Below are 15,494 nucleotides of genomic sequence, written 5' to 3' on the forward strand. Positions count from 1 at the left end.
GGGGCGGGAGGGGAGGGCTGATGGCTGGGTCTCCGGCTGACGGGAAAGGCCCGGTTGTGGGTGTAGGGGGGCGAGAGTCGGGGAGACCGCTTCAGGGACCCTCACGCTGCTCTGTGTCCCTTCTGGAAAGGAATCTTCCAGAACACAGGCTCGCGCCAGTGTGTTCTGTGCATCCCAGGGCCCAGGGGACGCCAGGAATTGGGTCCTTCACAGAGAAGACCTGATCTTCCCGTTCACCTCGGGCCTGTGCTCTAGGCCTGCGGTGCGTCTCCACCATTGCCCATCTGTAGAGACGCCCTGGGAGAGAGCAGTGCAGGGCCTGGCTGGCAGGGCGGGCGCGTGGAGCCCGTGGGGCTGGACGTAAGGGTAGTGCCCGGGGCCTGATCTCCCTCCCGGCCTTCGGGTACGCCTCTCCCAGGTTAGCGCTCCGGCCCAACAGGTGCAACCTCTCCCCGGGTTAGCACTCAGCCCAGCAGGTGCACCCACCTCGTTTTCCACTAAGAGCAGCTGGGATTCCAACACCTGACCTCGGCTGCACCTGGAGGATCAGAGGCCGCAGGCAGACCTTCCTCCTTTTGCGTGGCTCCTTCCGCCTTTGGGTTTGTTGATTGCTAACATTCAGCCATCAGGCAGGTGTGCGCGAGGCTCGGCATCTCTGGATTGTCTTGGAGCGGAGCAGACAGCGCCTGCCCCCATCCCTGCGGGAAGCGGAGTTCCTCCTCCTCCTCCTCCCCTCCTCCTCCCCCCTCCCCTCTTCCCCATCCCCTCCCCCCCTCCCCATCCCCTCCTAGAGCACAGGCCCAAGGTGAACGGGAAGATCAGGTCTTCTCTGTGAAGGACCCAATTCCTGGCGTCCCCTGGGCCCTGGGATGCATGGAACGCCCTGGCGCGAGCCTGTGTTCTGGAAGATTCCTTTCCAGAAGGGACACAGAGCAGCGTGAGGGTCCCTGAAGCGGTCTCCCCGACTCTCGCCCCCCCCACATCTTCCTCCTCCTCCCCTTCTCTTCCCCCCTCCCCCTCCCCTCCTCCTCCTCCCCTCCCCCTCCTCCTCCCCCTTTTCCTCCTCCCGCCCCCATCCCCGCTTCTTCCTGTTCCTCTGGTGTCTGGCGGTGACTTTCATTCTGGCCCAGGGGCGCTCACGTGGGCTCTGCGCAGCCGCGGGTTCTCATCTTTGTGTGCTCATCCAGCAGGCACTTACTAAGCACCTACTGTGTGCCGGGTCCACCGACACTGGTGGCGTGGCAGGAACAAGGTGGCACAAGGCTCCGCCCCCGCGGAGGCCCCGCCCACAAGCCGCAAGCCTTGTAATGGGCGAGGCGGGAGTGGGTGGGAAGGGGAGCAGCGCGAGGCCGGGGGCACTGGGCCCGTCGAGGGCACTGCGGGGAGAGGCGGAGGTCTGGGTGCAGGGGCACGGAGTCACGTGACGGCGCCGCTGGCCACTCCGCCCTGTCCCTCTGAGGGGGCGGGTTCCGTACTGCCCCGCCCCTGAGGGGCGGATCCTGATCTGCCACGCCCCCAGAAAGGGCGGACCGCGGTCTGCCACGCCCCTCAGGGCGGGCCCGCGCTGGCGAGGAGGGTCCCGCCGCTCTCCCCGGCGGGGCGCTGCGGCGCCCGGGCCCCTCCCCGCCCGGTTTCCTCACGGCCTCGCCTCCTCCGCAGGACGACATCATCTCCTTGCGCTCGCAGCAGAAGTCTTCCCACGAGGACAGCAGGTCCGTGCTGAGGGAGCTCGAGGTGAGCCGTCTGTCCCGCCGTGGGGGCCCCTGCGCCTCTGGGCCCCCCCCCCCCACAGGGGTCTGCCTCGCCCTCTGCTCCTCCGTCCTGTCTCAGCGGCAGAGCCCTTGGCCCCCACTGGGCGCCGGGTGAGTGCTGGGCTTGGGTCTCCCTGAACTGTGCTCACACTCGTGACACGGACCCCGGATCGGCGGCCGCAGTAGGATGCGAGTTATCCGCTTTGCTGGCAGACAAGCCTGCCAACAGGCGTCTCGGGACGGGTGCGGTTGCACCCTGGCTGCAGCGGGTCTCACCATCGCATGGACATCCCAGGCGGGAAGAAGGTGGGAGCGGCAGAGTGGGCTTTGCGGGTCGGTCACCCAGCCTCTTGCCCAGGGGTCTCAGCACGCGACCCCTGTGTGCGTGGCACCGCCAGCCTTCTTGCAGGAGAGACTTGGACATGGAACTCTGTGCCGGTCCCAGTGCCACCTCGGGCCCAGGGTTCTCTAGCGCGGTGTGGGGCGCGGGAGTGGACAGAAGTGTCCGACAAGGACAGGGACTCCCGCACTGCTCAGGCTCCGTCCAGTCCTGGGCCGCACCGGGCCCGCAGCGCCATTCTCCAGCTGGCCACTGGAGGGCAGCAGAACCCACGCTTGCCGCCGAGGCGCCCCGGCCCGGCGTGTGCACGGGGTCCGGCCCTGGCGAGCAGACAGCTGGGGTTCAGGTCCTAGGCCTTGGGCACCTGCCTGGACTCCGCAGCCTCTCAGGGGCCTCCAGAGTCCAGACTTACCGGGGTCGTGGCCAGCGCTGCCTCGGGTCTTGGGGCACCCCAGGCATCTGTCCCCACGGCTGTGGCTGCTTCCCTCGGCTGGAGCTCCTCTTCAGGGGCCTTTTCCAATGCAGACACGACTTGTGTAAGAGCCAAGGGGCACAGGCCGGCGCCACGGCTCACTAGGCTAATCCTCCGCCTGTGGCGCCGGCACACCGGGTTCTAGGCCTGGTCAGGGCACCGGATTCTGTCCCGGTTGCTCCTCTTCCAGTCCAGCTCTCTGCTGTGACCAGGGAGTGCAGTGGAGGATGGCCCAAGTACTTGGGCCCTGCACCCCATGGGAGACCAGGAGAAGCACCTGGCTCCTGCCTTTGGATTAGCGCGGTGTGCCAGCTGCAGTGCGCCAGCCGCGGCGGCCATTGGAGGCTAAACCAACGGCAAAGGAAGATCTTTCTCTGTCTCTCTCACTGTCCACTCTGCCTGTCAAAAAAAAAAAAAAAAAAAAAGAGCCAAAGGGCACAGACATTTCCACGCACACCTGCTGCCTCCACGCCCCCCAGTGGCAGAGTGGGCACAGGAGTTAGGGGTAGGGCATCCCCGGAGTCACTTCCTGTTGTGTGACTTTGAGATTGCGGCTCGACCTCTCTGAGCCTCACCCCGCCCCCCCCCCCCAGCATGGGGGTCCTGATTGTGCAGAGAGCTGTGGCTGACTGTGCCAGCCAGCATGTGAGGACAGGCCCAGGGCCCGCCGCAGTGTCGCTCCAGTGCCGGCATGGGGGGGAGCCAGGAGGAAACAGCGCCAGGTCCCCTGTCTGCCCTTGGGACTCCTCGAGGAAGCCCAGCCCCGTGGGACAGGCCGCCCCGACCACATCTGTTCGTCACGTGGTCTTTCGGATGAACCACAGGCACCGAAGGGCCACCCCAGCTCTGCTAGAAGCCCGAGGCCCTGGGTGGGGCGGCTGCCCCCTGTGTGTCCCTGCTCCTGCCTCTGGGAGCCCTGTGGGCCTCTGCAGGAGGCCGAGCATTGAGGGCAAGGCGGGGACTGGCCGAGGAGTGCGCCCCAGAGCAGCAATGCTGCGGCCGGGGTCAGGCTGTGGAGCCCCCAAGGCCCAGGCTCTGAGCTTGCAGCCTGGCTGCAGATAGCAGATGGCTAAGAGCACCAGCAGATGCTGGCTCCTTCTTCCCTGTCCCCGCGTGCCACTGGCCAGGGGGCCGGGGGGGTGCTCATGAGAAAACACTGGAGCACTTAAAAGTCTGTTTATTTATATGAAAGACCATCCACTGGTTCACTCCCCAAGTGGCTGCCGGGGCCAGGGCTGGACCAGGAGCCTCTTCCAGGTCTCCCACACAGGTGTAGGGGCCCAAGCACTTGGGCCATCTTCTACTGCTTTCCCAGGCCATTGCAGAGAGCTGGATTGGAAGTGGAGCAGCCAGGTCTCGAACTGGCGCCCATATGGGATGCTGGCACTGCAGGTGGTGGCTTTACCAGCTACACCACAGTGCCGGCCCTTCCATTTTCCACAGCCCTTTGGAGCCACTCTGTATATGTGAGCGGAACAAACTTCCGTGCCGCAGTTACCGTGTGGTCCTCAATGCGCACTGATTTCTCCTCCTCTTTTCCTGTTTGATTTCATTTTCTAAAGATGCTGATGGGAGTCCACTGAACTGACCCCACGCCCCGTGGGGGTGGGATTTGCAAACCTGCAGTCTGGAGACCCCAGCCGCAGGGGGCCCCAAGTCCCCTCCCTAGGGCCCCCCGGGCGCAAGCTGAGCGGTCCACCAGGGCGGGCCTTGGCTCTGTCACAGGGGAAGCTGACCAAGACCACGGAGGAGGCGGACCTGTGCGAGGGCAAGCACCGGGAGATCAGCAAGATCCTGGACTTCCTCAAGGGCTCTGTGGAGAAGTTGTTCAAGAAGATCCACTGTGACGCCTCCAAGATCCTGGTGCAGCTGGGTGAGACGGGCAAGGTCACCGACGGCAACCTGCAGCAGTACCTAGGTGAGTGGCGGGCGCTCCGAGCCTCTCCCGGGGCAGCCTGTGTACTGGCCGGGGGCCACTCGGGGGCGCTCGCGAGCCGCTCCTGGGCTGCCTGTGTCCTGGCCGAGGCGGCCACTCGGGGGCGCTCGCGAGCCGCTCCCCGGCTGCCTGCGCCCTGGCCGTCGCACAGGCTGTTGCTGGAAGCCGTGTCCCACGCCCAGATGCTGCTGCCCCTGAGATCTCGGTTTCGAGGTCCCTCCCCGGACCCCCCAGCCCCTCCCGCGCAGGGTCCCTGAACTTGACTTTGTCCCCAGTCGCCCTGGCAGCCGGGCGCCGTCCCCTGTGCACCTGCAGGGCTCGAGCCCGCCCGCAGGTTTCCGTGCAGGGGCTGTGGCTCCTGGTTTTCAGGTGGAACAGGAGCTGATCCGAGTTCAGTGCCGGCTGAGTTCAGCACCTGAGCGTCCGGGCAGCCCAGGGGCAGCAGCCTCCACCTGTGCACCGGCCCCGCCCGCGGCGGCCTCAGGGCCTCGTTGCTTTTCCTCCCTTTGCGGGATGAATGAATGAATGAACCAGCGACTGTGAAGCCCCAGGAGCAGGGCCTACAGCTCAGCGGGTGGGGGCTGCAATCCCGAGGGGCTTCTTCAGGAAGGCTCCTGGCGTTCCAGGCAGAGGGAGGCCGGGAGCCCCAAACTGACGCGGGTCCAGGATGGTCCAGGCCCGCCGCCTGCTCCCGTTGTCCTGAGACCCCACGCCGACATTTCCAACCTCACCCCTACCCCCACCCCCACCCCAGCAGCCCTCCGGGATGCTCTTCCTCCAACTGCTCGTGTCCCAGAACTTCTGTGAGCAGGGCCTGTGCTGTACTGTTTAAAGAACCGGTTATTTGAGAGCGAGCGAGCGAGCGAACGAGGGGTCTGTCACCTGCTGGCTCACTCCCCAAATGCCCGCACAGCCAGGGTGGGCCAGGCCGCAGCCAGCAGCCAGGAGCTCCGTGTGGTCTCCCGCGGGGGTGCAGGGGCCCGAGCGCTGGAGCCCGCCGAGCAGGGAGCTGGGCTTGGGAGTGGAGCCGGGGTTCTAACCGGGCCTGCGAGCTGGTGACCTAACCGGCGTCGGACCGCCCAGTGCCTGCCCCTCGCCGGGCTGTGAGGCCGGAAGAGCCGCGTGTCTGGGTGTCGCGCCTCTGAGGGTGCTTTGAGGAGGTGGTGGGAGCCTGGGAGCCTGTTTGTGTTGGTGCAGACAGGTGCGTGCTCGCCTCTCCCACGCACGGGCGGGAATTTCAGAAGAGCCTTGCACCCGGGAAACTTCCCGTCCGCTCCGGCAGGGGGCGCCAGCTGGGGCCCGCTTCCTCCTGTTTCTCAGCCATCATCGAGAAGAAGACCAACGACCTGCTGCTGCTCGAGTCGTACCTGCGCATCCAGGAGGCGGAGGGCGCCGAGAGCGAGGCCCCCACGCCCTTCGTCAACCCCTTCTGGGGCGGCTCCTCCTTGCTCCGGGTGCCGGAGCCCGCCAAGGTCATCCCGCCCGTGTTCGGGGCTGAGCCGCTCAGCGACAAGCTGGACGACGGTGAGCCCCGGCCCGGCCCCGGCCCCGGGCCTGGTTCCCCCGACGCCTTTAAAATTCACGGCCGCCTCGGGATGCTGGACAGTGGCCACGCTGTGCACCCCGGCTGCCTCTCCCCCATCCTCGCTCACTCTCCCCTTCTTAACAAAGCTATATGCAGAGAGAGAGAGAGCGAGAGAGAGAGAGAGAGAGAGAGAGAGCGCTTCCATCTGCTGGTTCACTCCCCACAGAGCCCCAGAGGCCAGGGCCGGACCAGGGGACTCCATGCGGGGGTCTGAGCCCTCGGCCGTCCTCCGCTGCCCCCCCCCAGGCCCATCAGCAGTGGCTCACGCAGAGCGCCTGGGACCCCACCAGCACTTGGGTGTGCATGCCACCCCCACCCCCACCTCTGAAGCCGAGGGGTGGCCCAGGCACCCATGACCCTCTTCCTGCACCTGCGGGGGGGGGGGGCCTGCTGGCTCTGCCCCACCCCGCAGGGAGAGCTGCTGGCTGGCAGCCGGGGAAGTGGGGAATGGGCTCCACCAGGAAGGGCGGCTCAGGGTGGGCTGGGCGCAGCGGCTGAAAGGAGCACCCTGGTGGGCGCCGGCAAGCCCCTGACCCCGAGGTGAAGCCGGCAGGGGCAGGTGGAGCAACAGCCACAGCACCTGGGCTGCAAAGAGAAGTTCATTCTGGCACAAAAAACCCACTGAGACCCACACCTGGCTCTCACAGCACGCGTTTCAGTGAACTAGTGCGGATTTCAAAGATTTTTTGCACCAAAATAATATTTTGAAGATTTATTTATGTATTTAAAAGGCAGTGTTACAGAGAGAGAGAGAGAGAGAGAGAGAGAGAGAGAGAGGTCGTCCATCCTCTGGTTCACTCCCCAGTTGGCTGCAATGGCCAGAGCTGAGCTGATCCAAAGCCAGGAGCCAGGAGCTTCCTCTGGGTCTCCCACATGGGTGCAGGGGCTCGAGGACTTGGGCCATCCCCCACTGCTTTCCCAGGCCATAGCAGAGAGCTGGATTGGAAGTGGAGCAGCCTGGTCTTGAACCGGTGCCCATATGGGATGCCAGCACTGCAGGTTGCTTTACCCGCTACACCACAGTGCCGGCCCCAAAAGCTTTATTTTCTAGTTCCATCCCCCACGAGCTGTTTGAGTCCATTATAGTGGACAGTCCCGTCCTCCTAAGAAACGCACTGCGTGTCCCTGCCGGGCCCTTGGGCGGCCTCTGTGTTTCGGTGGGGGCGGCAGAGAGACAGCCAGCCAGGAGAGCGCGCCCATGTGTTTCACAACCCAAAGGCCCACAGCAGCCAGCAACGGGCAGCGGCTGAAGCCAGGGGCCTTGAACTCCAGCCAGGAGTCCCACATGGGCGGCAGGGCCCAGGCTGCACATTAGCTGGGGCGGGGGCAGGGGGGAGGCAGCACTGGGCTGTGAGAAGTAGGAAGCTGCGGGCCTGCGGGCAGTGTGGCCGTCAGAGCGGGGGGCCTGGTGCCGGCGGTGCTGCCAGGAACCCCCCCCCTACACACACACACAGGGCAGCCCCTCCGGGCCTGGGGCGGCCGCGGGAGCGGAGGTGCATGTGTGTGTGCGTGTGTGTGTGTGTGCGCGCGCACGCGGCCACGCCATGGAGTGGCTGTTGGTGCTGGCTGGGGAGGACTTGGCGCTCCTAGGTGGAGCAGCTGGGCATTGTTTAAAATGTTCTTTTACCGTGGCCTCGCGCGACCTCACAAGAGAGAAAATGCTAGCTCTCCGAAGCTGCCTCTGCTGTCTGAGCAGCGCTGGAGAGGGCCTGGCACACGCACACGCGCACACACACACACGTGTGCACACACAGGTGTTCAGCCCAGCTTAGGGGTGAAGCCCTTGGTTTCCAGAGCCCTGGGAGGCAGAGCGGCAGGCAGCTGGGGCATCCCCACCCTGGCTTCTCCCAGCCCGCAAGCCCCTGCCGCCTACACAAGTAGACCCCGCAGGAGATTATCTCTCCCCAGTGATCATGTGGGGGCTAGATCTGCCCATCTATTCAGCTGTCTTCTCCAGGGGTCTTGTGCAGTGCCCAGCCTGGACAACAGCACATGGTGACCCTGTTTTCTTGATAACTGTGCCAGACATCCTTCACGCCCTTGGCTGGGCATCCCTGGGAAGCCCATTTCTGCCCGTCCTCCCGTCCCTGAACCCCGAGAAGCTTCTCGGTCCGCTGTCCAGCACTGCACAGGGACCCCCCCAAGCAGGCTCGGGCAGCCGAGGGTGGGCAGGGCAGCGAGGCTCTGCGGCTCACACAGCCTCGTGTTCCGCGCAGTGGATCAGCCGCTGGACCACGGCAGCCTCCGGCAGCTGGTGCTGGACACCTACACGCTGAGGGAGGCGCGCAGCAAAGACGGACGCGGGGACAGCCTGCACGAGAAGGCGGACGAGCCGCGGGCGCGGAAGAAGGCGGCGGCGTGAGGAGGGGCCCGCACACAATACACGCATTCTCCAACTTCCCCGGCGCCTCGCTCAGTCCCCGGGGCGCCCTGGCCTGAGCACCCCCGGGAGGTGCGGGGCCGACATGTCCGCCTTGAGACCCGGGACCCCACGGCCAGGGCGGGCGCCGCAGGCCGGAGCGCGGAGCCACGGTGGCTCCCGCCTCCTGTCTCTGGCTCCCCGTGCGTGACTTGCGCGGTGTTCGCGGCGCGGCAGAGCTGCGGGAACGTCTGGTCCCGGCCGCGCGCCGGCGGCTCTGCGGGAGCCGGGTCCCTGGCCTGGGCCGCGTCGGCGGGAACGGGGTCCCTGCGGGTCGTCCCCCGGGGCGGAGTGCGGGTCCGGCCGCTGTGGCTGGGGGAGCTGCGGACGGCCGGGCAGGCGGCTCCGAGCCGCGAGGGCCCCTCCCGGGCTTCCCCCAGCGCCGCCCGGCCCCGGGGTCAGCTGTACGGGGCTCGTGGGGGGTCCCTGGGACCCTCCCCCACTTTTCAGGTTGCCTCCAGGAGTCTGGGCCGCGACGCCCCGAGGTTGGCTCAGGTGCTCCGGACATCACGGCGAGGCCTGGCCGGTGCTGTGTGGGGCCTGGGGGACACGCGTGCCCCCTCCCCACTGGGATTGCAGGGCGAGGAGCGCGAAGCAGCGGAGGCTCCCAGCCCCCGAGCCCGCCGCCAGCTGAGGGCTCCAGGGGGGTCGCTGCCCACCCCGGCCCGGACCTGGGCCCCGGGGCACACTCAGCTCCCCTTTCCCCGGAACTGGAAATCAGCCCGGGGCTGAGCGGGCGGGATTTCTACCCACGGAGCCTCAGCCTGCTCTTCACTGCGGGGCCCGGGGCTCCTACGGGGGGAGACGGTGGGAGCCTGGCTCCCGCCAGTGCTGGAGCTGCCTCCAGAAAGCCCTGCGCACGTCCGGCTCCACTCCCGCCACGCGGGGCCGCACAGGTCTGCCCTAAATAAAGAGTCCCTGAGAGTCACTAACAGCGGCCACCGAGCGCGCTCGGCCCCGCGCCGCCTCTGGGCAAGCTGGCAGAGCGCCCGCCCCACTCGGGGCCCCTCCGGCTGTCACGGAAACGTGACGACCCGACACACGACCTCTCGTTTATTGGAACGCGGCCTCTGGACGGTTCCATGGCCAGGGCAGGGGACCGCGCGGTGTTTGTGGGCCACCCCGGCCGGCAGGCGAGCAGGTGGCCGCAGGCGGAGAACGGAGGCCGCACGGGCCGGAGGCAGGGCCGGAGCGCTCCTGGCGGCGGCGGCGGGGGCGGCGCCCCTCCTAGTCCTTCTCCTCCCCGTGGGTGATGATGTGCACCAGGTTCTTGTAGTCCAGGTTGCCGGTCACGTCCGGCGGGAAGGCGGCGAACATCTGGTCGATCTGCAATGCACCAGCAGGGGGCGCTGAGCGCGCGGCCGGGGCCGGCCCCTCCTCCAGGGACCCGCGCTCCCGCCTCGGAGCCTCCTGAACTCCGCAGAGGCGAGAGGCAGGCACAGAGAGGCTGAGGAGCTGGCCCGACCTCACACAGCCTTTTCAGGGGTGAGGTCTGAGAAAGGTCTTTGGTGGAATGTGGAACCTGATGAGAGGAGGTCTGACAGGTGCATTGATAATGGTGACAGGCCCTTGGCAAGTCAGCCGGGTCCCTTCTCCCATGTGTGGCACCAGATATGCACCAGCTCTATGTCTAAGAACGGCGCCATAGAGATGTGCAGTGTGCAACCCACACAGCAGTCCATGGCAGCTCTTCACGCCACCATCACCTGCTGCCCCAGCGGGTCTGTGCCTTGTGAGGAAGGCAGACCCTGCCGTCAAGACAGACTCGGGCCTGAATCCAGGCTCCGGCACTTAGCACTGGTGGGGCCATTCTGGGCGGTGCCATTCCTGGGCCTCAGGGTCCCCACCCGCCCTCCCTCCCACGGAGACTGGAGAATGTAGTGAGGACGAGACAGGGGGAAGTGGAGCCGCCCGGCAAGGCGCGCCCAGGGGGCGGGGCCTACCTCATCCTTGGAAAACCTCTCTGCCTGCGTGGTCAGCATCTCCCGGACGCTGCGGGGAGAAGGGCGGGGCAGGCGTCAGCTGTGTGTGGCAGAGCCGGGGCCCCGCCGCCCCCTCGCCCCCACTCACTAGTCGGCCTTCAGCACTCCTTTGCCCTCGGGGTCAAAGACTTTGAACGCGTTGAGGATGGTCTCCTCGGGGTCCGCTCCTGCAACGGCAAACAGGGCGCCCGTGGCCCGCGGGTCCCTCCACGGAGGGGCCGGGGGAGCCGGCCTGGCGCACGCGGGGCTGGAGGGCGCAGGTCGGGTGCGACAAGAGTGGGCTGTGGGTGCTGGCTGTGTGGCCTCAGGCGGGTCCCGGGCCTCAGCGCCCCCTCTGCGCGCTCGCTGGCCACAGAACAGAGGCACCCGAGGGCGGGACAGGCCGGCCTGGGAGGCCCCGAGCAGGGCTGGCCGCTCCTTGGTCCTCTGCCCACCCGGTCTGTTTGCCGGTGCTTTTACTGCTCTCCAAAGGTGAACATGCATGCACACACGCACGCACACACACACGTGGACAGACACACGTGTGCACACACACACACGCATGCACGCACCCTTGAGTTTCTCCCCGAACACCGTGAGGAACACGGTGAAGTTGATGCATGCATACACACACGTGTACACACACACGTGTACAGACACACACGCGTGTGCACGCACCCTTGAGTTTCTCCCCGAACATCGTGAGGAACACCGTGAAGTTGATGGGCCCCGGAGCCTCCTTGATCATTTCGTCGATCTCCTCGTTTTTCACGTTCACGCGCCCTGGGGGAGGGAGCAGGTGTTTGGCCGGCGGGCTCAGGGAGGGTCGGGCACAGCAGAGCAGGAGCCTGTGCCCGGCTCCCCCCTGGGAAATGCACACTTTGTAAAGCAGCTCTTCTCTGCTGGGGGTGGGCTGGCGGGGCCGGGAGGTTCCTCGGGCTGTGCCTGCCCCAGACCACCAGAGGCCCACCTACCACGCCAGCTCTGGCCCCAAGCCCAGTGTGCACTTTTGTGCAAATTTCAGATGCCACCCCTTCTTAGGACGCTTTACATTGTGAACATATAGACCTGCAGGAGCTACGCAGGTGAACAGAGCCCTGCAAAACTGTGCAGTGTACAGCCCGAGCAGCCGTGCACGGCGGCCCTTAGTTGTAAGGACGGGAATCGGTGGCCATACGAGGGCAAACATGAGTGTTTTGCAGAAGCGCCACACACTCATGTTAAATTGGAAAAGCAGAATCCAAAATTGAATGATCCCAATTAATTAAAAACAAAAAACAAAACAGGCCTAGAAAGCCCGAGAGAGAGGCCTGTGGCCTTCTGGGTATGTTTTCTCCCTACACTTCCCTGCACGGCGTCCCTCCGTGGGGTGGGGGCGGGGTGGGGGAGGGCCGAGCTGGGGAAAGCCGGGTTCGGCTCTGAGGCAGGGCGGGCGCATACCCAGGGCGGCGAAGGTGTCCCTCAGGTCGTTCTTGTCGATGAAGCCATCTCTGTTCTGGTCCATGATGGTGAACGCCTGCGGGGGGTAGGGGGGTGGGGGGAGGCGGCCCAGCTCAGCACCCCACGGCCTTGGGGGAGGAGCTCCACACCGCCTTGGGGGAGGAGCTCCAGACCGCCTTGGGGGAGGAGCTCCGGGGCTGCGGGGACCTGGGGCCTCGGGAGTCTTCGGGCGCATCGCAGGACAAGAGCAAGGACTGCACACGGCGGGGCGGGTCCTCCAGGACCCGCGCACATCCACGTGAAGCCCGCCCCCCACCGCGGGGTGCGCCGCCCCCTGTGCCCGCGCTGCAGCCGGCGGGAACCCCGAACCGCGAGCTGGAGGCGACAGGGAGCGATCCTGAATCCGAAATGTCAGCAACGAGGCGTTCCCGCGGGGCTGGGAGCGGGGCTGGCCAGCGACGGCTGCCCAGAAACCAGGCGATGGCGACCGTGGCCACCCCCGGTGTCCGGCCTGGAAGCCACTGGATTTGCACGCTTAATTTCCAGAGCAGATCTTATCACCCGTGAATTCTGACCCCCCGAAGCTGTCACTTAAAAGTTAAAGGCAGGGGTGGCATCGGGCCTCCGCCTCTGGCCTTAGTTCCAGCTGGGGAGCCTGGGGGCCCCGCCCACGCCCCGCGCCCGCCTCCCGCGCGTCCCTGGCTCCCGGCGGAGGCCCTGCCGGAGGGGGAGGGGCAGGGCGGGTGTCGCTGTGTCCCCAGAGGGCCCTTCTTCCAAGCTCAGGTAAGAGCCTCTGTCCAGCGACCGCTGGTCCCTGGCTGCTGAGGGGCGTGGCCTTCCTCTGACCCGAATGATGGCGGGGACAGAAGACGCCCCTAGCAGTGTCCCCTGAGTCAGGGGCTTCGCTGGCCTCGGGGCTGCTTTAGCTTCGCTCCTTAAGGCCCCTGCCTGTCCACGGCCACAGGTGCAAAGGGACTGTGGCTCCACGATCGGGCGTGGTGGAGTTAGAATTACAGGTTTCCCATCTCAGACGGGTTTGGTTGTTAATACCCATCTCAGACGGGTTTGGTTGTTAATACCCACGGGTGACCTTTCTCCCTGCCCCCTTCCCGTCCTTCTCTGTCTGCCTTCTCTCTCTCCTTAGAGTCCCTTGGGCCCAGCCACTCTGCTTTGGGGGATTTATTCCAAGGAAATGACCAGAGAGAGGCAAGCGAAGATGGGTCATTTCTAGCAGCCAGCTTTCTAAAGCAGCAGATCGCGCAGGCGCAGCGCGCAGGTGACGTTGCTCCCGGGAGAGCAGGTGCAGGCTCGGAGCTGCAGTTCGCTCACCGAGCTCGGAGCGTGGGCGTGCACACCAACTCAGGGTGCTGGAATGAGGGGTCTTCATTTTCTCCATTGTTCTTTCCTGAAACTTTGCTTACGTATTCAGTAGAAAGTGTGCACCCACCTCCTTAAACTCCTGGATCTGCGTCTGTTCGAACATGGAGAACACGTTGGAGTTGGCCCCTTCTGCCCTCTTCTTGGCTTTCTTGGGCGACTGGGGGAGATACCATGAAAAGAATCAGAAGTAGGGAATTAGGAAAGCAGACTGGGCCCTGCCTCTGGGGGGCCGGACTCTCTCATCTGCTCATCTGTAAAATGGGCACACGGCCCCCACACACCTCTCTCAGAACAGTGCCTCCGGAGGAATAAGGGCACCCTGGGCTGGTGGCCCCCACGCCCGCCGGTAGACGGAACAGGTGCGCCTCTGGCTGGGCAAGGAAGCTGCACCTGGGGCTGAGGGTGCCAGGATCCGGCCGCTGCTCTCCTTCCCCCCGGGTTTCACAAGAAAGCTCAGGCGTGCACGGGGCGGGGGTGGGGGGAGCTGATCGGAGGCTCACAAGCCCTGATGGATGCTGAGAACGGCACCCTGCAGGGTGTAAAACCCAACCCACGCTGGCCCTCGATGCAAATGGCAGTGAAACCTTTTCTCTAAATGTTGTCCCCGCACGCAGCCGCCGGCGCGGGGCGGGGCGGGTTAACCTTTCTGCCCGCGCCCACTTCTCCCCGACTGGAAATAACAGCAGCAGGCTGCTGTCTGCTCTTCCTTCTCTCGGAGGGCGGCAGCCGGGGCCGTGAGAGGCCAGGCCACTGGGCCAAGGTCACACAGCCACAGAAGGCAGACGCGGGGTGCGGAGCGTGTGCCCCAACCACTGGCCACAGGGACCCTGCCTCGGGACCGGGGTCACCCACGCCCACAACAGCAGATGGGTTCCAGCGGGGCGGGTTCCGGAGGCGAGCACCCCGGGGTCCCTTCCCCAGCTGCTGAGCTGCAGATGCACCAGACCCCATTTTGCCCCCCTGGGGTGTTGATTCCCGTTTCTGGGAGTTCCCTGGGTGGACAGGTGCAGGCTGCTCTTCTCGGGGGTCCACAGGGGTTCCTCTCTGTGCTCACGGCCGGCTGGGGCGCTTTTCCACCAGGGGCTGGGGTCCCTGGAGGCCACTTTTCTCCCCCTCCCCTTTGGCCCTTGGCTTGTGCGTGGGTCCCCTTCCTGCCCACCCTGCCCCATCCCGAGGGTCCCTTCTTGCTCACCATGGTGGAAGGGACACGGCGCTGTCTTCAGGGAGACTGCCACTCGCTGCCCGGCTCAACTCGGCCGAGAACAATAAATACTTCCTCCCCGCGTTTAAAAATAACCCCATGACCACTTTTGGCCGTAATAGGTGAGGCGGATGCCACCTAAGGCCCCCCCACCCCATGCCGTTCTTCTGAAGTAAGGGCCGCCGGCCACCGCCGCTGGGTGACACGTGAGACCCGAAAAAGACATTCAAGGTTAAAGAGACAGCAGCCGGGTCGTGGTCTCAGGAGAGACGCCGTGTGCTTCCTGCAGCGTGGGGGCCGGCGACACTTGTGCTTGTCAGTTTTGAGAAGGAAGAAGGCAGGGAGGGGAGACGGGTACCATGCTGGACCCAGAGCAAGCACAGGTCCCACCCCAGGGCCTTTGCACCTGCAGTCCTCCCTGCCAGATGTCGCCTGTGAAGGAGGCCACCACCCACCCACCCTCCCCAGCCGCCTCTGCGGGTCCTCTGCAGCTTTCCCCACCCTGGCGCCCGGGTCCCTCCCGCTGCCCTTTGCTGAGTGCTCACTTCCTGTCCGTAGCCCAGCCTTGTGTTTCGTCTCCCAGCCACCCTATGGCAGGGACCCCTGTGCCCTCCGTGTCCCCCTCTAACAGCTGAGGCAGCCGAGGCTCCGAGAGGCGCGCGGCCTGCGCCACGGAGACCGAGCTGTGAGCGAATCCCCTTTGCCTCCAGAGCCCGGGTTCTGGAGGAACCTTGAAAAGAGCCGCTCGCTCTGGGGGTGCAGCGATGTCACCTGCGTGGCTTCCACCCGTGGGCTCCCTGACAGCTGGGGGCTGCGGGGCGGGTGGTGGGGCCAGCCCAGGCTGTGGGCCCACTCCTGGCTGTTGCAGGCAGCTGGGGAGTGAACCAGTATATGCAAGTGCTCTTGCTCGCTCGCTGTCTGCCTTATAAATAAAATTATTTTTAAAAGGCTTATTCTTTTCCTCTCTTCAGTCACATGTGGGTTAGAATTAGCCAGACAGGAATCCTTA

The 15,494-nt window shown here is 65.5% G+C and overlaps 2 protein-coding genes across 4 annotated transcripts in view; one reads left to right on the forward strand and one right to left on the reverse strand.

The window, feature by feature from the left end:
* Nucleotides 1-9,831, forward strand: part of CCDC63 (coiled-coil domain containing 63) — a 32,152-nt gene extending 22,321 nt beyond the window's left edge. For all 3 annotated transcript variants that reach the window (XM_051826828.2, XM_051826829.2, XM_051826830.2), the window contains 4 exons: nt 1,660-1,734; nt 4,289-4,481; nt 5,820-6,023; nt 8,301-9,831. In XM_051826828.2, the coding sequence (XP_051682788.1) occupies nt 1,660-1,734; nt 4,289-4,481; nt 5,820-6,023; nt 8,301-8,446 (618 nt within the window). In that variant the 3' untranslated portion in view covers nt 8,447-9,831. The remainder of the gene's footprint in view (nt 1-1,659; nt 1,735-4,288; nt 4,482-5,819; nt 6,024-8,300) is intronic.
* On the reverse strand, nt 9,542-14,742 carry MYL2 (myosin light chain 2). Its single transcript, XM_002719750.5, has 7 exons — nt 14,477-14,742; nt 13,352-13,441; nt 11,905-11,980; nt 11,143-11,247; nt 10,574-10,652; nt 10,447-10,495; nt 9,542-9,829 (listed from the first exon to the last, which is right to left on the reverse strand). The coding sequence occupies exons 1-7, from the start codon at nt 14,477-14,479 to the stop codon at nt 9,731-9,733; spliced, it is 501 nt and encodes a 166-aa protein (XP_002719796.1). The 5' UTR covers nt 14,480-14,742; the 3' UTR covers nt 9,542-9,730.
* Nucleotides 14,743-15,494: the final 752 nt, after the last annotated feature.

This window comes from Oryctolagus cuniculus, chromosome 21 (genome assembly GCF_964237555.1).
Source record: "Oryctolagus cuniculus chromosome 21, mOryCun1.1, whole genome shotgun sequence".
NCBI lineage: Eukaryota > Metazoa > Chordata > Mammalia > Lagomorpha > Leporidae > Oryctolagus > Oryctolagus cuniculus.

What these genes read in the sequence shown, in the direction of transcription:
- MYL2 (XM_002719750.5), bottom strand. An exon ending in AGATCCAGGAGTTTAAGGAG is followed by an intron (nt 11,981 to 13,351) that starts GTGGGTGCACAC and finishes TACCCCCCGCAG; the next exon opens with GCGTTCACCATCATGGACCA. An exon ending in GGAGTGCTGAAGGCCGACTA is followed by an intron (nt 10,496 to 10,573) that starts GTGAGTGGGGGC and finishes TTCTCCCCGCAG; the next exon opens with CGTCCGGGAGATGCTGACCA.